The sequence below is a fragment of the Harpia harpyja genome, chromosome 22 (genome assembly GCF_026419915.1).
Source record: "Harpia harpyja isolate bHarHar1 chromosome 22, bHarHar1 primary haplotype, whole genome shotgun sequence".
In the NCBI taxonomy this organism is placed as follows: domain Eukaryota; kingdom Metazoa; phylum Chordata; class Aves; order Accipitriformes; family Accipitridae; genus Harpia; species Harpia harpyja.
Genome location: NC_068961.1, coordinates 10,290,434 through 10,311,371, shown reverse-complemented (window position 1 = coordinate 10,311,371; position 20,938 = coordinate 10,290,434). Strand labels below are relative to the sequence as shown.

Genomic DNA, 20,938 nt, shown 5'->3' with positions numbered 1-20,938 from the left:
GGGGTTCCCGCCGCCGGCAGCCCCTTCACCCCCTGAGGGGTGTTGGCTCACGGCGCTTACCGTGCCCTCCGACCCGCTGCGGAAGGGTCGCGCCCGGCGCCGGGGCAGCCCGGCGCCCGCTGCTGCGGGACGGGTGTGGGGGCACCCTCTCGGGGGGCGATGGCCGCCCCTGAGAAGCCGCACCTTCCCGCCTCTCCCCGCTCCCCTCAGCCCCGAGGGTGCGCTGCCCCCCCCCCCCCCCCCGCCGGGCCTCTCCCCTGTCAGACACGGCCCCGCCCCGCCCGGTGACGGTTGGAGCGGGGCGGGCCGGGGCGGGGAGGGGGTGGTGGAAGTGTCGCGGTCGCTACGGGAGACGGAGGGAAAGCGGAAGCGGGCGGGGCGGGGCGGCGAGGCGAGGCGCTGCGCTGGCGCTCCCTCCCGCGCTCCCAGCCTCTCCCCGCGGGCCGGCCGGGCGGCGGTAGCTGCGGCGCCATGGGCTGCTTCTTCTCCCGCCGCAGGAAGCCGGCCCAGGGCGGCCAGCAGCAGCAAGCGGCGGCGGGGGGAGCCGGCCAGGACGCGGCGGCCGGCGAGGAGAAGGCGCCGCAGTACAGCTGGGACCAGCGAGCCAAGGTACCGCCCCGGCCGTTGCGCCCCCCCCCCCCCCCCACCCCCGGCCGCGGGCAGCCGCTGCCGGGGTATCGGCTGTCTTGGCGGGCAGCGCCTCGCCCTCGCCTGCCGCCCGGGGTTTGCGGGGCTGTAGCCGTGGCAGGGCCCCTGCGCCGGGCGGCGGCCGCTGGCCACGGGTGGGGGGGGGTGTGCTCCCCGGCAGGGAGCTCACACACGCGCACACACCCGGTACCGCTGTTACGGCTCGGTCCGTGCAGTTACGTGCGTTTATTTAAAAAAGAAAAAAGAAAGTATTTCGCCTGAGGATTTTGCCGGGCAGTCTCAAATTGTGCAAGCGGAGAGGGCGGCACGCTGGATCCCGCGGCCGCCGCCTGTGCCAGCACCGGTCCCCGCTCCGGCTGCGGCCCCGCGGCGGGATTGCGGGCTGCGGGCAGCTCACGCTGCGCGCCCGGGCAGGTGGCCGGGGTGGGGGTGGCCGTGGCCGTCCGCTCGGCTGCGGCAGTCGCCGCGGGTGGCGAGTTCATGTCTGCCGGCCATCGGGGTTTCTGGTACAGCGTGGAGTCCCGTGGCCGGGTGCCCCACCGGAGCGAACGGACGTGATGGCGTTAGCGGGCAGCCGGGCAGCCGTTTGTGCCGGCGTGAGCTGAAGTCCCCGCACCTGGTATCTCAGCGGAGGCATAAAACTGTGTCCTGACTGTCGGTGGTGGTTATTTTTCCTGCTTGGCTGTTTGGGTCGTTGGGTTTTTTTTGTTTAGGTTGCGGGGTTTGGGTGGGGTGTTTTTGTAAAAGCTGGAGGAACTAGGGCTAGCCTATCAGCCCCTGAAGTGTTAGATGCAGACAAATCCTTCCCAGCGCTGTTTCCTGACCTGTTGAAGGCAATCATGAAGTCTCAAGCAGGAAGGCACTTAAGTGCTGGATTAAATGTGTTTCTTCCCACCCTCATTTCAAGTTTCACGTCCTAAATATACCATGACATCATAGCCCTGCTAGGTCTCCTCTCCTCTCCAGCCGCCTTTGGGTGGGGGAAGGAGAAAATGGGGCAGGCCATAAACTTAATTGATGTGGTTTTAACAAACAAAATCCCCACACCTTTAGGCCATATTTTACAAGTATAGAAAATAAAATGTGTGAACTTATTTGAATGCTTAGCTTGCTTGTTTTTTAAACTTGGCCAGGTGCTCTAGGGTGTCCCTTAAGTCTTCCAAGTAGATTAAGACAAGCTCAGATGGAGATGAGCTAGAGAGCGTGCGCATGGCCCAAAGGAATCAGTTCCTTAAGGATAAAGACAGTTGATCTGTGTTGGGCTTGTTGCTTTGACTTGCTGGTGGATATTTGCAGTGCAGCATTGGAGAGAGAAGGGGACGACGGCAGCCTGTTACTTGTATGGAGACTATTCTCACAGGGAGAAGGCTGTACTGAAACCATATTTTAGAGTAGTAGAACAAATCTTAGCTCTGTGCAAAAGTGAATTACCAAATGAGCGTTTGAAATCATATTATTTAATTTTAGAGCAAATTCATCAGCTAAAGCTCAACTGATATGAGACTTTTTACTCAATCTGCTTACAGGGTGCTAACTTCTAAAACTAAAGGAGGAAAGTCAGGACATAGGAACGCTTGATTCAGAGAGCAGCCAGCCTTGTTGCTAAGGAGATGACTGTTGTTAACGTGCTGGAAGTGGGTTCAAGCTAACAGAGGAGGCTGTTACAGCACCAACAATCTATCTCTGTGGAGAAAAAAAAGCATGTAATGTATTGCATGTGCAACAACTTCCTCCTTCTCTATAAAAGACTCTTAGAAACCAGAAGAATTGGTGAGTTTGGGCTGTGCTACTGAACTGCGGAAGCTGTCAAATGAGCTGCTTAATTTTGTACCGTACAGCTCAAGAATGGCTATTTAATGTTTAAGCCCATTTCTCTTGCTCTTTGCAGCTTTATCTTTCATTGGGCTTTTGGGTGAGACACCTGGTCCTCGGTAAAGGAATACTGAGCACTTAGTATGCTAAACTTGTTGATTCCAGTTTGTATTAAGTGATACTAATTCAGTGTTAATGTAGTAGCTCTAAGTATTGTCTCTGATACATTATCCTGTTGTCTATTGCTTTGTCATTTCTGATGCATCATAAGTATTACTTATTCATTTCACAATTTATGTTTGTACACAGAGTTAGATTGAAGTCAGTCAGAAAACTTGTGGCATCAAGACTCCTTTTTGTTCATCAAGTGTGTTGAATTGTATTCTGAACTCGGAAAACCTCAACTCTGTGAACAGATGTGCTAGTGGTCTTTCAGTGTTCGTTTCCTGTTACTTTTAATAATGTGTCAACACACCATTTGGGTTGGGGGTGTTTCTAATTTTAGGCTCTCCTACTCGGTGTTGCAGTTCTGGTTATATAATGCAGTTCTGCAAACAGGTTTGCCAATTGTCTGTGGTTCTTGTAACCTATCCTCTGTATGTTCTTATAGGTAGATAAGTCTTGCTGCTCAGGCACTCTAGCTGTCCTCCTGTAAACTAATGCCATGCTGATGCTCTCACTGTAGGCAGAGAAATGTAGGCACGCTCATGTGCATGGTTGTCTGGTTAGGGATGTGAAGAGAGGTGACTGCTAGCTGACAGCTGGGCTGGATGAAGCTCTGAACCTGAGGAGTTCCTCCAGCGAAACTATTTCTTCTGCTTCTGAAGGACAGCATTGCTAGTGTAGTCTATTTTAATTATGTTCTGGTGGCAAAAGATGATCTGCTAGCGTAGACCTCGCCAAAGAGTAATACGACGATATCCTAGTGACTATGTAACTCTTGTATAATAGTCCCGAAAACGGACCATGTGGTAGAAAACCCTAAATACAAAATATTATAAGATGTTGATAGTTGAATTGAAATTAAGGAAAGTATATGAATTTGAGGGGCCTTTTCAGATTTCTATGTGACCTTATTTAAGTGAGGACAGAAGTCTGTGGTTTTAAGGTATGTAAAAATGAATCAAATTTAGATTGCATCATTAGTCTGCTGGGATCTCTGTAATGCTTGCTGACCCTTCGGTTTGGAGAACTCTGTGAAGATTACTTATGGTGCAGTAGAAGAATCAAAGGATCAGCTTATCTTGAAAACAGAAGGGAAAAGGATGAGTCTTCAGTTCCTTGCTGCTCTGAGATTCTTAGTCCAAGAGACTAAGTAGAGCACAGTTTATTATAGAGTCTGTTATTACTGCACTGCATCCTGGGGACTTGTGATGTGTTGACGTCATTGGGCTGTCATGAGAGTCCCCTTCTGACCAAGTGTGGGAGAGGATCTTGGTGGTGCTCAGCCCTCCTCAGCCTTCTTCAGCTAGGTTTTCACCTGGAATGTAAGATTGCATTTCTGCTCCCGGTCTCCCTTTTCCTTTCCTACTTTACTACCTTCTGTGTGACCAACATTGTTTACATGCATGACCAGGGTGATAACTACAGCAGTAACTGTATATGGGTACGTATAGACAGGAACTGGGGTTTTGTGTCTTGTGATGGCAGACATACCCATGTGCTGTGACCTTCTCTGCAGAAGAAACACAAAAAGCTGCATCATCTTTTTTGCTGTTGTCTCATGTTCAAAGAAGTAGGATTAGGTTAATTATGATCACAATGGCACTTAAAGCTTAGAGGGACTTTCCTTCCCAAATGATATTTCCTTTTAGAAGGAACAAGTAAGGTCTTGTTTTAAGTCAGTTGACTTGCAACTTAACTGCTTTAGTTGGTGAGAAACGCACAGCTATCATTGCTATATCAGGCTGTGATTGCTGTATTCAAACGGTTTGAAAAAACTCAGAGGTTTAACTTGCCACATAAATCATAGATAGTCTTTTGTTAGTCATCTTATGTTTGAGGATTCTGCTAGAATGGTCTGAGTTGACACGGGCATCTTGAACTATCTAGATCTTGTTTAGGTAGCCACTTTATATTTTATTTTTGGAATATACATAAAACCACTTTTTTTTCTCTAACTAAACAATGAAATATTTTGTCCTTAAATCCAATGCATCTCCCTTATGCTTCCCAGTGCACCAGAAGAACTACTGCTGTATTTCTCAAAACAATAGTCTATCAACTGAGAAATGGTCAGCAGGTTCACATTAAACAATATTTCCAGTTAAGTCAGATATAGGCGTGTAGTAGCTTCCTTTCTTCTTCTTCTCCTATCTGCAGTATTTGGCAGTGGTTTGTTGCTCAGAAAAGTATGAGAATGACCATTTTATGCTATAACGGGTACTCTGGAAGAGGGGGAAGATTACAAAGAATAGAATGAAATGTGCATTCAGACTGTTGTATTGGCCACGTTTAAAGTCAAGGTGCACAGGACATGCTCCAAGATGAAAAACTGTATGCTAGTGACTGGAACCTGCACATACTGTTCCTCTTTCCACCTTTTCTTGTTGCCTAAGTATCTAGAAATCTGCCAGAGGTGAGTAACTTCAACAAACAGTGTCCAGAGGATGTTGCAACTCGGTACTTAAGGGCACCAAACCCATGCAAGTATGAATATGCAGAAGTGTCTAGGCCTGGGAATGCACTTTTCTTGCTTATTTCCTTTCTGTTAATTCCCCTACTGACAAAAATAGCACGTAAAGCCTCTTAAGTTTGTGTGCCTATCCAATGGCTGCTGACCCAGTGACATTAAAAGCTGCAGCTAATTCTTGTATGTCATCAACTGTATATAAGTCCATAGTTGAACTGCCATCTGTTGTGTTTTAGAGAGATAGGGAATGGTTTTTTGAGAATTATATTTGAAAGAGAAGACCTTAGTGTAAGTGGTTTAGAAAGACTTTACAAATTACTGCTTGCTCAGCAGGCTAGACCCAGGTAACTAGGGGAGAACCATAATCCATTACGAACAGCATTACCTTCTCATATTTGTGGTGGCATGTCATTGCTGACTAAAACTACTTTCCTGATGGACCCAGTGAAAAAGTCTTGTTAAGACATGAACTCATACCAGAAACAGTTCAAGAAGCTGTTGGGATCCTTGGTGATTCTAGGCACAGTCACCAATAAAAGCTGTGAGGGTCTAGTACTTCTAAATCTTCTTCCAAAGGGGAGCTGCCTAGTCTTGGTGCCAGTAAACTGGATATTGGTGGCTGAAGAGATGTATGTCATCTGCAGCCTTCACATCTGGCCTCTGACCTTCTTGCAAGACAAGTGTTTGCAGGAAGGAAAGCTGCTTAATACACCTTGCACTTGTTGCAGCACAACTTCCTCGAGTTCAAAGCAACCATGACAAACTTTTGTTTGCCTTCACTTCTCTCCTTTCTTTGTTCTTTAAAATCCCTGCTCCTTACAATTTGTCCCCTAGTCCTTTGTAACAGATTTATCAACAATGTAATTGCTGATAACCAAAGATGAGACTTCTGTTGAAGGGGAAGAATATTGTGTAAGCAGGGATTGCTTTTTCATCATAGCTGGTTATTTTAGGTCACTCTATGGAGCAATTCCTGAACCTGCGCATAGCACTTCTGTTAGAAGGCTTCAACTCTTGAGCTGTGCCCATATCTATTAATGCATGACTCGCATCTACTCCAAAAACTCTTTAAACTCAGCTGAAAGCATTAAAAGTTGCCTCTCTAAATACTGTCATTTAGACTTATACCAGCCTGGGGAAAAAAGACATTTAAAAATGTAGTAAGGGACAGGGAGTAAAGCATCTGTCTGGGTGAGATGGGTGGATTTGGACAAAGGTCTTTGAAGCTTTCTCCAAATGCAAAGAATAAATAGATGAGTTACCAAACAGTTGATTTTTGCTGACCTGCCACATGCTTAAGATTTTACAGCAAAAGTTGCACCAGATGAATGGGCAGAGAAATCTACATTGCCCTGGTTATGGTTGTATGAGGCTGCAGATGTTACCTTCTTCTGTTGCTTTTGGTTTTCCTCCCCTGTTTTTTGCTATGTTGCCGAGATGGAACTTAAGAAGCAGTTAGTGCTGACTGTCAGGGGAAGGAAGGTGGATGTAGTGATTTAATATTAACCTGTTGATGATAGCTGCAGACTTCAGAGGTGGTGAGCATGAAACTCTGCGATTAGCATGTTAACAACTGTTGGATGCATCCTCAAAAATCATACTTCTGCCTTCATGCTCCCTTCTCTGGCATGGTTCTTTCACCCAAGGGAAGTGAAACATTCAGATCTGCTACAGTCTCTTGGGCTACCCCCTCCTCGCAGGGGCAATAACCCGGTGGGGGGAGAGGGAGCTAAATCTATTTCATTCAGTCCCTCCACTCTGTATGGCAGTGTTAGTCAAGAAATACTCTTGGCCTTTAAAAGGAAAACTGCAAAGCAAAATTAAAAGAAATGGGCAAACTCCCTAGTGTGGTGAACAAACCGAGAAGTAAGAGTTGTGTCAGGTCAGAACTTCATTCACGTCAGGGAAGTAAAATTGAGCTCCTGAATCTGGTAATAAGCTGACTTTTTTATCATTAAACTCAACTACTACTCTTTCTCAAGTGCTCTCATTTGAAACTGTCTGTAAGCTGTGGGTTAACTGGCTAACCAGTATTTTTCACCTAGGCCTAAATAAAATTGCAAGGTAAAGTTGAAATTTCACACATTTCTGTAAAGGCTGCCATGTAGGACAAGCTAGTGCTGCTTCAGAGGCTTTTTAGAGCAGACCAATTTAGAAGGACATGCTTAGGTGCCAACTTTCAAAAAAGCTGTAAGTTTTGGAAACTTTGAACTTCTTAAGAGAGTAACTGTTCCTCTGTACCCTGTTTTGAAGGCAGTAAGCCTGTCTCCCAAGGTTATTAAAAGCCCCAAAACCCAACATATACATATATGCACACACATACATAAATATTCTAGGAGATGCCTGGGAAGAATGTGTCTGAAAGCAATTTTGATACTTATATTCTCAAGTATGAGAGAATATGAGTATAAATATCTTGTATACGGATCAAATATGTAACATCACAGGAGACTTAAGACCTTAGAGGATTTGAATCCTAATCATGCCATGTGGCTGAGTCTCCATGCTGTGTCCCTTATAATTTGAGACTCCCAATTTTTTTTGTAACTCTTCCAACTAACTTTCCTGGATGTATACTAGTGGCGTTAAATACGATTGAGGGCAGATTTCTAGGAAGCCACCTTCATTGTCTCAACTTACATTTTATTTGGAAGATTCATCAGCTGCAAACCTCCTTTCCTGTCTGGAGGTTACATATATTGTATATAAAGGAGTACATTTTATTGGTTGGTAGAGACTTTTAGCTTCCATTAGCTGTTCTGGACAAAAGCTAGGCTGAGCTGGTTTAGTGAATGTCTGGCACTAGCCTATCCTGGTTTATGCCTTTTTCTGGTCTCTAAATCTCATGTGAATGTTTGAAATGCTGTGGAGGAGGAGGAGTTTCTTACAAATTGGGCTATACAGAAACTGTTGTAATGCATTAACACTGATTACAATGCAGCAAACTTTAGGGCCCTCAGGCTGATAATCAAATCAAATAGCAGGTTTGTCAAGTGGTCTTGTGTTAGACTAGTTCAGGTGCTTGTATACTTCTAAGTGCTATTTTAATAAGCTTTCACAAGAGGGCAGAGTAGAATTTGCTCTGGGAATTGTAGTTGTCTTGAGACTTGCATATATCTAGAAATGAGCCAGCTCAGATTCCTTCGGTGTTAGGACAGCAGGGGCTGTATTATTCATGCTGTCCACCTGTATCGCATCCCATCCTGGGTGCTGTGTGGCTCTTCAGTTGCTGCTCCCCAACAGAGAGTCCCAGGGAAAGCCACAGCCTCTCTCAAGTGTCCCCCCCCCCGGTGGGGGAATGCTGGAGTGTGGAGGAGGAGAGGTCTGTCAGTGTGCCCCCTGCACCACCACTGCCAATGATTGCTTGCTGGTTGTAGCTAAAACAATCACGTAGCTGCTGTTAGCACAAAAAGCTTGTAGTTGTTAGCACAAGATAATGCTGTGGCGAAGATAAGCAAACTCTTTGTAGGTTGCAAAAATAGTAAAGGAGATACTGCTTGAAAGCAGCAAGGTTTCCTTGCAATTTGTTGGTGTGGTAAAATATGACTAAGCAAGCTGCTTGAAAAGGAAATATTATATCTCTAGCTTTATGTATCTTTAAGTATGTTGGCCAATTAATTTATTACAGTTATTACAGTAATACCCAGGACCATCATCCTTGTTGAAACAGTTTAGAGTCCACAGAGAAAACAAGCTCCCCCCCGTCCCCTTTCTTTAATAGAGGACAAACTGAGTTAGTTTATTTTTTACCTGGAGTGCCTCAGAAGTTGTAGTTTCAATTCTTTGTTGTATCTCAATACTGTGCATTCCAGTAGTTAGCTAGAAGAGCTGCTTCTGATCTTTTGTCACTCTTTGAAGAGTTTTCTGGCAGGTTATCCCGTACAATTCAGTGCTACCTCAATTAATGCAAGTCGATTGACATTTAGCATTATAATAATCTCTGTATGTGAAGACTTTGACTCTTTTTTTTTTTTTCCTTCCTCCTTCAGATTGACCCCAAAGATTACACTTTTTCTGGACTTAAAGACGAAACTGTTGGTCGACTGCCTGGAAAAGTAGCAGGGCAACAATTCGTCATTCAGGACTGTGAGAACTGTAGTATCTACATATTTGACCATTCTGCTACAATCACTATTGATGACTGTGTAAACTGCCAAATCTTTTTAGGACCAATAAAAGGCAGCGTGTTTTTCCGTGACTGCAAAGATTGTAAATGCATAGTGGCCTGCCAACAGTTTCGCACTCGGGACTGCAGAAAGCTGGAGGTATTCTTGTGCTGTGCCACTCAGCCCATTATTGAGTCCTCCACAGGTATGAAATTTGGATGTTTCCAGTACTATTATCCTGAGCTTGCTTTACAGTTTAAAGATGCTGGACTGAGTATCTTCAATAACACATGGAGCAACATCCATGACTTTACCCCTGTGTCAGGAGAAAATAATTGGGGTCTTTTGCCTGAGAATGCTGTAGTCCAAGATTATGTTCCTCTGCCCAGCTCTGAGGAGCTGAAAGCTGTCAGAATTTCTACTGATGCTACTAGGAGCATAATACCAATAACTCGAGGGCGGAGACAGAAAAGCAGCGATGAATCGTGTTTGGCCGTGTTTTTTGCTGGTGACTACACAACTGCAAATGCCAGGAAGTTAATTGATGAGGTAAGTGACCTTTGTCTGCATTCAGCTTTTTGAATTTCCACTTGAGCTTTCCTCTGGACAGCCTCTGGTACTCCCTGAAGAGAGAACGCAGAGGCTCTGCTTGTCTACTAACCATACTGATCAACTGCACTGTTAAAACCTTAAAGCAAGGTAAGAGACTGGAGCTCAACTGATCACAGTTGTTTTACAGCTGACATCCTGTGACTGGCACATCTGTCCTCTAATAGTTCCAGTATACTTTTCCATCATGGCACAGCAAAGCTATGTTCTGTAGAAAATGTGTAGCTGATTTGATGCACTTGGCCAAATGTAGTGTGATTGGCAATGCTTGTGAAAGGGATACAGCCAATTAACTTGTTAGCTTATTGCCCCAAAAGTCACAGCTAACAAAACTGTCCTGAAAGTTTTTACAGTACTAACAGAGACTTTTAAAAAAATAACATGTTAAATTGTATCCTCCCTGCCACCCAGTATTGGAATTTTTTTTCTGGAAGAGGCAGTGAGTGTTTGTCAGGGTTGGTCAGCTGTCTTTCATTACTTAAATAGCTGGTGCTGTCTTTTTTTTTTTTTTTTTTCCTGTGAAGCAGCAGCTTCCAGGCTTGGCTGAGTTTGGGCTTTCCTGGGGCTAAAATCTGGGAGTGGCTGGCTGCTTTTAGCACCCTGGAGTGCCAGGGATGACAGAGCAGAGCCAGCAACCATGAGCTACAGCTTCTGAGATATCTGCAAAAGCTGCTGATCCCAGTGTTGTATGATCAACAAAACCGATGGAGCTCTTTCCCTGGGGTTTTTAACTGCAAGGAAAGCAAGCTGTAGGGTGTTTCCATGCCCTCCCACTGCCCAGTTAGATTTTTATGGAACCGAGTTGCTAACAGCTACTTGAGTGAACGGAGATAATTATACTTATGGGTTGGTTTTTCTGAAGAAGGAATAGCTACAGTAAAGAGAGTAATAGGTGGGTTCTCCTGTGTTAGTAGTTCTTTAGAAATTAGAGTTAAGATGCTAAAAGATTAGTCAGTGAGATTCTGTGGAAATCTTACTGCTCTGTAGATTAATGGATGCTTTGGAAGTGCAAATACAGTTGCTCCTTCTCCACATGCCTTTAGTTTCATATTACATTTGAAGTAAAAAGCTGTGTGTGTTCGAAAGTTTGTAACTATTTTTCCAAAATGGAAAACTTCAGCAGTGGATAGATGAGAGTTTGAGCTAATGCTCGACTGAACTATTGCAGGCTAATGAGAACTAACTGCTTGACTCCAGATGCTGAATGCTTTTAACTCCCATTAGTTTCAGCTTGTGAGGGATTGGGGAGAAAAAAACACAACCCTGGGCCATAATATAAAACAAAACCATTCACATTTACTCCTCTAGGTGCACTAGGGCAGACGAGAAAATCTGGATGAATGAAATGAAAATAAACAGAAATGTAGAAAAAGCAAATGGTCTTTGAAAAGAGCAAAAAGGGTCCCTTTGCTCTGTGGCTTAACGTGAATGGGGAAAACGGGTCTATTCCAGTGTAACCTGGATACTTGAGCTGAACTCTCTGCCTTTAGAAGCATTTTTAACATGAATTCTTTCTCTGTTAACAGATGACTGGTAAAGGCTTTCAGCTGGTACAGACTAAAGAAGTCTTAATGAAGGCAGAGGATGCTCACAGAGTTTTCCAGCAGTGTGCATCAGAATTCATTCCACTGCTTGACAAAGGTATGTTTGTGGTGTTTTCCTTCTCTTCTTGATACAGTAATCTAGCTATCACTGGAGAGTTCTGGAGAAGAAAGAGGAATGAAGGAGAAATTTGTATTTAAAGAGCATAGTGTAAAGCCCCAGTTGAGATGAGTTTTGGAAGCCTCAATGGGGCCTTAAGCCAGCCAAAACGCTTGAAGGCATCGGAAATGAGCTATTCCACGTGTATTTTGTGGCTCTGCCCCCCCTCTAGTGGTCCAGCTGCATAGCTCAGGAGCAGTGGCACATGTGGATCTGTCTGGGGTGGTGAAAAGAAGCTCATGCTTTTAGACCATTTCTAACCTATCACCATTGCTGCTTAACCACCTAGATGTTCCATGTTTCTGTATACATATTTAAGCAAATCAGTATAGATGTGTATAAAGCAGGCAAGTGTTAAATTCCTGTTTATAACTGCTGTACTGTCAGAGTATTTCAAAAGCCTTTTTATTGATCTGACTGTAATTGGTTTTTGTCTCTTCCTGCAGAAGTACTGACATCTTGCCATCTGTTATATGCTAAAGCTCAGTACACGCTCCCAAACTTAGTAGCAACGTGCAGTTTTTTTCATAGTAACATAAGAGGTCTGTGATGCTCATTGCAAGAATAGGACAAAAGTTATTGTACTTACCAGATGACAGTCTAGTTTAAGGGCTGTTCTGCACCCGTGTGCGAAGAAACAACGTGTTCAGAATGAAACCAGAGAAAGGGGATCTGCAAATAGTGGGTGAGAACAAGTCTAAAAATCAGGCAGTTTGCTATCTTGGGACTGAGGCAAAAGTGCCTGAATGACTCAGTCCTGCTCCAGATGTCTGTGAAATGGCTCACTATTTGAGCAGTGTAGTCTGACTCACTTCCATGGTGCCCTGCGCTCCTTAGTGTTTTTGTGCCATTGCTGCCTTTCAAGAAGTAAAACTGGACTCCTGCCAGAATCTCTGCAAAAATGAGGATGGAATTGCAGATATTTCCTTCTCAGATAACACTGTACTTTGAAGCTATGGTTAAGTGTTTTTAATTCTTTATCCTGCATTATGGCTGCTCAGGCAAAAACCATGAAACACTTCTTGCAAGCTTTGCAATTTCCTATGGGTTGAGAAATCTACTGTTTCAATGCCAAGCTTAAAAGTAGTATTGATTCTAGATGAAACTATCTTCTAGGTCCAGTGGTTGCTTTAGAGTTCAATGGAGATGGTGCTGTGGAAGGATGTCGAAGCATTATAAATGATGTTTTTAGCGGGACCAAGGTAAGCTGGTGTATTGCTTTATTGGCAGAAAATGTTACAGAATGTCTAGGATACTTCATGGTCAAACTGTAGTGTTGACATACTGCACAATCTTTTTAGGTTTCTGAATAGTAAAATCTGAATATCCTTTTGTTGTTGTTGTTTTGGGTTTTTTGTATTCAAAACTCAAGTTGCTTGTCAGACAAAAAAAATTGCCCTAGGAAAGAGAGTACTAAATCCCCATATCCATTGAAGAATAGAAGATTTCCACTTAAAACTGTTATTTCACATAATAGTAAAAACAAGTTCTATAAATATAGTGGGGAAAAGCTCTGCTTGAAGTCTTATACTGAAGTCTGCTTTGTGATGTCCTAGTCTATTAAACCCTGATGAAGATAATATGGGATTTCAACTTTTTTCAAGGTTTACTTTTGCTTTGTAGGATATTGCAGAATGCCTTCCTTCAAAGGCATTTTTCTTTTTTCTTCTGTCAGCTTGTTTTACTGTAGCTTCTTTACACCACACCTCCTCTTTGCTTGCTGTCCCCATTTCTCTGAATGTCAATGGTTTTGAGAAAGTTTCTGGAAACAATTAGAGCACTCCTGGTAACAAGAAAGTGACAAACCCTTTGCCTTCAAGCAGCTGTTCAAAGAAGACTAGAATGTCTTTGAAATATAGTGTCCATACAGCTCCTTGCTGTCTTTCAGTTCCTTTTGAAAGAGTTACTTGGAACTAGACTGCCCAGTTTGCTTTTTTTCTGTTTGCTATTGCACCAGCAAAAACCTGATATGTAGTGGGCCTTAATTTGGTGCTCTGAGTCTGGAGAATATCAGAACTACAGTCTGGGCAGTGTTGTGATATTACAGATTCTTCTTGTGACCTAAGAGTCATCACCGCAAATTTTACCATAAAAATGGCCTCTTTAAGCAGGGTCTTACATTGGCTTTTTTTGGTGTGCTTAGCGTATTTTTTTTTTTTTCATACAGAACAAAGCTGATACTGGGTAGGTAATTCACTGGTTATTCTAGATCTTATTCTCTATTCAAAGACTGAAGTGATATTAATTATTAGAACAAATAAAATTTTATATTTTCCTCACTAAAATGACTGGTATCTGTTATTATAACACTATGAATGCCCTGATCTGAGATGCATCCAGAAACCTCAGACTGTGCACTTCAAGCATTGTTCTTGGAGGTGATCTGTAGTGTTTGGGTTCAGTTCCAAATGTGAAATTACTTACTGCATCTGGATTTAAAACTTCTGTTTACAGCCTGGTTCCATAGTAAAATCTACGTCACTTATTAAATACTTGCTGCACTGAATTAAGAAGCAGAACTTTGGGCTTCCTGAGAAGTATATATATTTATTTAGATAAAATGTAACTCCAAAACTTCTGATAAACACTGGGTTTGTGCATGGATCCCTAGATAATTGGATATCATCAGTATACTTTTTTTTAGAAAATGTATTTCTTTCTTGGGACGTAATTTAGAAGCAATTTAGGGAATAATGAACTTCAGACTTATTACTACCAGAAGGTTCAGGAATGCTCTATAAAATGGTTTCACCTCATTGTTGGTGGCCCTTATCGTGTTTGAGAGTTGTTATAGTGCTCAGAAAGAATTATAGGTATCCTTGATCAAGAAACAATGACAAAAGCTCTTAGGAAGACATGTATTCTGTAAGACTTCGAAGGAGATTAATCTGCTTTTAAGCAGGTGGCTACATTTGCATTTGAAAACCACAGTTAAAAATGATTAATCTGTTAATAACCTTAATTTCACCAGGTTTTTGTTTCTGAAATAAATCTAATAAACAACTGTTGATACTCTAGTAAGGGTAGAAAAGTTCTTCAGCAATAGCACCGCCAGAGGTTTTTTTGAGTTGTTTGGTAGAAACAACGTGTTACAAGGAGAGCTCTACCCTATGCACTTAAGCAGACTTCCTATTTGTGTGCACTAGCTACATCTGCACTCTTTACCTCTGACATTGTTTCTAGGTGACCTTCTGCACTTTTTTTGGTGTGCTTTCTAGTATTGTTCCTCTGTCTCATCAGTTATTCATAAAATACTCTGCAAAATGTAAATTGTAATATCCTGGTAGGGAAGGATGCTGAAAGAAGGTATTCAACTGTTGTGACCATGGTACCAATTGCTGTCGCACCAAACAACTGCCACATGATTAGTAGATTTTTCTCAAGTCCCTACAAACAGAAGTCTACCATGCATCTAAGCAACAGTCTAGGAAACTACTTGGTTTGTGATGATTATTTTTTTTTTTTAATTGGAAATTTACTGGGCAACAGGATATTCATCTTAAAACATAGTTTAAGTAAGCCAATTCAAGAAACTGTCATAGTTTTACATTCACGTGGTATTCTGAGCTGAAGCAGAAAAGTGGTGACTGTAGGAACATAGTTGTCTGGAATAACCCATTCCTACAGTCCCAGTGCACTTCAGAATAGCTCAGTTGGCTATGCCAACACTGATGTGCTGAGACAGTGATGATTTCCTCTTGGGGTATAGAAAACATAAGATAGTAAGAATTAAGTTTAAGTTTTTGAGGCTGTCACTTGCATGTTGAGATTGATGAACAGCCACAACACTGTTACACTGAACTATTTGGGCATTGCCTAAGGCATTTGTAGTTGATTTGCTGAAAGCTTTCAAAGATGACTGTCCTAGAGCTTGGACTTTCACATGCACTGATCAATTTTGCAAAATGCAAATGTAATTGAAGTTATTTAAAATAATCATCTGATGAAGAAGCAAATAAGTTTTTGAGGGAAATATAGTACAAGGGAGTCTGTCTTACAAACTCTGCCTTTCTATTAAAGGAAAGCTTAATGGTAGTCTAAGGTTTTTGTGTGTTTGTTACCCTCCCACCTCTCTTGGACAGAGTTTGACTTTACCAAGCAAAATACATTTAAATGGATGCTAGCTGAAGCTGTGACCACTGAGTAATCAAGCCCCAAACTTTTTCATTCCCATCAGTGGAAGGCTAGGGTTACTGCAGCTAGTGTGTCTGCTAAGAACAGGTGATTATAACAAAGGGTGTATGAGGGCTGAGAGAATTCTAGGACTATTCTGTCACACAGTGGAAACCAACAGAGTTGTGCCTCATGAAATGCAAAAATGAAAATAACAATTATGGGCTCCGAATGAGCAAAGACTACTTGAACTTCTTTATTAGTAATGCATAACTATTTCCTCGTTTAATAAAACAGGTTTTTGTATCGGAGAGCAAGGCATCAGCAGCTCAAGATGTAGACAATTTCTACAACTTTGCTGACATGCAGATGGGAATGTGAAGTTTAACATGAAGGTGTTCACATATGGTTTGTCTTGGCACTTGGATGTCACTTGGCTTGAATATTGTAGTAGTATCTGAGAATTTTTGTCATTCGGTTTTGTATTTCTCATATATCCCTTTTATAAAGCTATTGGTGCTTTTAATACCATATTACCTGAACTGGAGTAAATAGCATAGCTCCCCACATGTGTTGTGTTTGAAACTTATAATTCAACTCCAGAAATGATGGAGGTTTTCTACTAACTTTTTACAGTAATTTCTAAACTTCTGTTGACACTTGAATATTTCTTGTCAACATCTAATGGTAATAAGTATTTGAAAAGTGCAATGCTGATCCAAATTTGATACAGTAGTAATTGTTATCTTTAACTCGGACACGTTGTTTAGAAAGTGCATTTATGCGAAACTCGCTGTTCAAAACTTTCCCACATGCAAATGTGTCTTCATTGGGGGCCAGGGAGGAAGGTGTAGTCGTTGACTTTTTCTGAAAGGCTAGTCTGAAATGAATTCTCCTTATAGCATGCTTTCAGAAGCAGTTCGTGACTTATAAGTACATCTGGCTTATTCTGCTTCAGCATCTTTTTCGAATAAAGTTGTTTGCAGCAGCATTTATGCTGAGAGTTGTCATAACAGCATTCTGGTAAGTGAGCACTCGCCAGGCTCTTCTGCTTTGAGGTGAATGCTGAGCATGAGTGTTCTGCTGAAGATGCTCCAAGGTCCACTCAGGGTCTCTGGCGATAGAGTTGCCTCCGGTATTCCCAAGTCATGTATGGGATATACGTGAGGTTCCCTTGGACTCGGAGCAATAAGTCTCTGGCACCGTTGTTCTTTGCTAGAAGGGACATACAGCAACCAGGAGTCAGAGAAGGGCTCTGATGGCATTAAAAAAGCTCTTCCTCGCTAGACCCCAGGACAAGGGTTTTACAGTCAGTAGTAGTACTGAAAATTTGGCTGTAAAGCACTACACACTGCTGTAGGGTTTATTTTGGATTAATTCTAAAAACAGACCGAAGAAGTGCTACTAGCATTCTGGGAGATGCATTTGAATAGTGATCAGTAAGGATGCTTATTGGTATATAGTGCATATTAGAATGCAAATCTATATGGATATTAAACATGATTGATGTATTTCTGCATAGCACATCCTTACTGATTTTTCTACATAAACTTAAAGCTTATGGCCAGGTTTACAAGCCCTCTGTAATACTTGAACAGATTGTGCGTGCAGATACACAAAACCAAATTTCTTAAAGTTGTGGCTTGCCAGTTTGTGTAGCTTTTACAATCCATTGAATGGACTGGGGCTGTGTTGAGGTGCTAAAGCAATAATTTCCTCATTATGGTCATCTGTCGAAAGGGAAGATCTTGTGCATCTTAACTGAAAATGAGTCTCAACTCATCAGTTTCACAGCTCTTGAGCTCTAAAAGTGGGTGGCTAAAAACATCTCTTTCTAATTTTTTAGAATTAGCACATGAAAGAATCTGTTCTCCTGAAATTCATAATTCTGTCATGCCCCAGAGATGTTCGATGTTCTGAGCTGTCATTTTGTTGCTACTAGGCAAATGCTGGCCCTTAGTTTAAACTATATATATCAAGAATATGTCCTTAGGACCTCTTGTTAAAGTTAGGTATAGATTAAATAAGGAAGAATATCTCCTGAAGTCATTAAACCATTAGTGTACTGAAAGTAAGAAAAATGTCACTTTTCTGAAATGTTTTTATTTGACAAAGTGAAATAAAATCAAGCTGCCACCAGAATCTGACTGGTAGTGGAAATTACCACTTATTTGCACTTAGCCAGCCAGGACTTTTTTTTTTTTTATATGTGCTAGGAGAGGCTGTGAAAACAGCTAAAAATCATAGATTGGTCTCCAAAGTACTAGTACAACTCATCAATGAACATTTGCAGGAATTATTCTAGACACATACAGTAAATGTATTTTTCTGGTATGGACGGTACATTAAAATTGTGTAATGTACTTCAGAACTGTCATGTGTAATTTATCTAAGCAGTGCATATATTGGACTATCTTGGTCTCTAAACTTTTACATATAATATTTCCAAACTTATATATGATCATGTGTCAGTGTGTATGTTTTTAGTTTATTTTTTGTATCATTAAGCTGCTCTGGAAACAAAGTGCTAGATTGATTTTTTTTTTTTTTTTTTTTGTGACTACTTTTGCTGGAGGACAGAATGATTAAGTGAAAATTAACCTAGGCTTGAAACAGTGGAAAAACTTTTCTACATGGTAGGAAAGAGCACTGTTGCCTTTTTTTTTTTTTTAGCATTGATAGCCTGCTTACCAACTTAAAGAGTTTTTAATAAAAAACCCCCTAAATAATGAAGGAGTTTCTCAATCCAATTATTTATCTTTTGACTTCAATTTCTTGCTAACAGAGGTTGAGAACACTTGTAGCCTAAGCATCAGGTATTGTATGTGTTACAGAATGGTATGTGCTTCATGTAGTCTTTGTACATTTGTTTATGTAATTTGTATTGCACTGTGAATGTGATTCATAATAAACATTGAAAATCTAAACTCTGGATTCTGGAAGACTTTTTAAAATAATGAAATATTGCAAAACATAATTATATTAAGTATAAAACCTGAATTCTGTGTTTAAACAGGGACTTTAAATAGGTACTCGCAGCTAATTGAAAATAAGCATTAATTCTGCAGTCATCCACCCTCCAAAAAAGGTGGATTTTTGACAGCAGGGATTTTTTCCCTAGAGTCACTGAGGATATGATTACCTTTATACTGCAGTTTTCCTAGTAAAATATGGAAGAAGGTATTCATATATCAAGCTGTAGAGATACAAGTACAGAGATTCCTGGATGGAGACTGTTAAAGCACTTCTCCCTGACCTGTGTGCATGTGGCTGTTTCTTTTTGTTTTGTTTTTTTAACTTGTAAAAGTGTTGTGCTTTTTAACTGTGCTTACCTCCTTGGTACTAGATGCATGCTAGTGATGTGCTCACAGGAAAACCAGATTGTGGTGGTTATACTAGTAGAATTGTTCATTTAGAAAGCAATTCCTTTGAATATCCCATTTAACATCTGAAAACAGGTAAAAACTCCTGAAAACGGGTAAACATTTAATAAATTTCCAAACTCAGCTTTAAACTGGTTGGAAATTAGGATCTTCCAACTAGAGATGGTTTAGGGTAACTTTCATGAAGTGTAAATATTTGCTAAGAACATGATGTACTGTATCAATATAATTTTCTTTTCAATAGGTTGAGTTAAATTTAAAGAATCAAAGCTTTTGGTTTACACTTAGCTATTATCGTACAATTTTACGGTTTAAAAAAAAATCTTGTATGCCAATTGTATCTGAATTGCCTAGTAATCTTTTTTTATGTAGTATCTAAGTCATAGCAAAGCTGTCCTAAAGTATTTTTACCAATTGCATCCTCAAATACTAACATGCAGAAGCTTTGTATTTGTGCCCCAGTTGCTAGGAAGTCACCCACTTTCTTTTGGCATATCTAATAGTCATGCATAAAATGCATGGATTTAAAAGTAATCCACATACCAGGCTGCACTTACGTAACTGGGACAGTTTGGGTTTTCTTTCGATTCCAAAAAGCAGCCTGAAACTATTTATTACAAAATATGTGCTTCAGTCATTCTGACTAATAGGGGCAAAAATGAGTTTTACCAACTTAAGCGTGAGTGAGAATTCTGTAGCTGAATATGTTCTTCTCTTAAATGTTGGCTTTTAAGTGTTTAGGCTTTATTCATACAGCTTTCAGCTTTGTATGCATATTTAAATCAGTGTTGCTGATAATATCTTCTAGAAGGTGTCAATTCCCCAGGCTTTTTTCCTAAAGATTTAATAAAAGCTGTTGTGAAATGAATCTTTTAAGACCTAGTAGCAGCCCAGGTGCCTGCCTGAGTAGTTCCTAAACTCTAGGATTTTTGCTGTCACGTTCCTTTTTGACTCCTTTGGACCTTTTTGCCATTTCTTTTTTGAATTAATGAGTAAGCCTTCTGAAACCATAAGGGTGACAGTGTCATGGTTTAACCCTAGCCAGCGACTAAGCACCATGCAGCTGCTTGCTCACTTCCCCCCACTGGGATGGGGGAGAGAATTGGGGGAAAAAAAAAAAAGTAAAAGTTGTGGATTGAGATAAGAACAGTTTAATAGGACAGAAAGGAAGAAATTAATAATAATAATGATGAAATAATTGGTATATACAAAACAAGGGATGCACAATGCAATTGCTCACCACTCACTGACCGATGCCCAGTCAGTTCCTGAGGAGCGATCTGCCCCCACCGGCCAACTCCCCCCAGTTTATATACTGGGCATGACATCACATGGTATGGAATACCCCTTTGCCAGTTCAGGTCAGCTGTCCTGGCTGTGTCCCCTCCCAACTTCTTGTGCCCCTCCAGCCTTCTTGCTGGCTGGGCATGAGAAGCTGAAAAATCCTTGACTTGTTTCTAAGTAGTGTTTAGACTAACTGAAAACAACAGTGTGTTATCAACATTATTCTCATACTAAATCCAATCCCTATACCAGCTACTTGAAAGAAAATTAACTTTATCCCAGCTGAAACCAGGACACACAGGTCTTTGGAATTCTGCAGGAACAGCTCTTCTAAGGCTTGTTGAAACCTGATCTAGAACATCTAAATTCTAGTCCAACAGTATTAAAAGCTATAAGTGTTGATCATAAGCATCGTCTCTAGCATGCATGGGTTTGAGTGGGATGGTGCATAGCAGGCTGTAGCACTTCATTAATTTGTGTGCTGTAGTACTGCATTCTTGCTGCAGTATATGTTGGAAGGCAGCTCTGTGGTGGTCCACCCCGTTCCCTGGACATTGCAGAGCTCACAGTACGAGCTGTAGCAGTTTGCTGAGGATAACAATTCCTGAAAACAACAAGGTGCTGTATTGCCAGCCTGGAAGTTCTTCTTG

General features: G+C 41.6%; 1 protein-coding gene across 1 annotated transcript; it reads left to right on the top strand.

Annotated features, from left to right (window-relative positions):
- The first annotated feature begins 373 nt into the window (after positions 1-373).
- RP2 (RP2 activator of ARL3 GTPase) lies at positions 374-18,548 on the top strand. The gene is made up of 5 exons (XM_052774009.1): positions 374-609; positions 9,082-9,747; positions 11,334-11,448; positions 12,625-12,710; positions 15,919-18,548. The coding sequence occupies exons 1-5, from the start codon at positions 472-474 to the stop codon at positions 16,000-16,002; spliced, it is 1,089 nt and encodes a 362-aa protein (XP_052629969.1). The 5' UTR covers positions 374-471; the 3' UTR covers positions 16,003-18,548.
- Positions 18,549-20,938: the final 2,390 nt, after the last annotated feature.

Bases quoted from the DNA above. Each gene is read 5' to 3' on its own strand.
- RP2 (XM_052774009.1), top strand. From the start codon at position 472: ATGGGCTGCTTCTTCTCCCGCCGCAGGAAGCCGGCCCAGGGCGGCCAG. The intron at 11,449-12,624 runs GTATGTTTGTGG...ACTATCTTCTAG, and splicing joins CATTCCACTGCTTGACAAAG to GTCCAGTGGTTGCTTTAGAG. The intron at 12,711-15,918 runs GTAAGCTGGTGT...TTAATAAAACAG, and splicing joins ATGTTTTTAGCGGGACCAAG to GTTTTTGTATCGGAGAGCAA.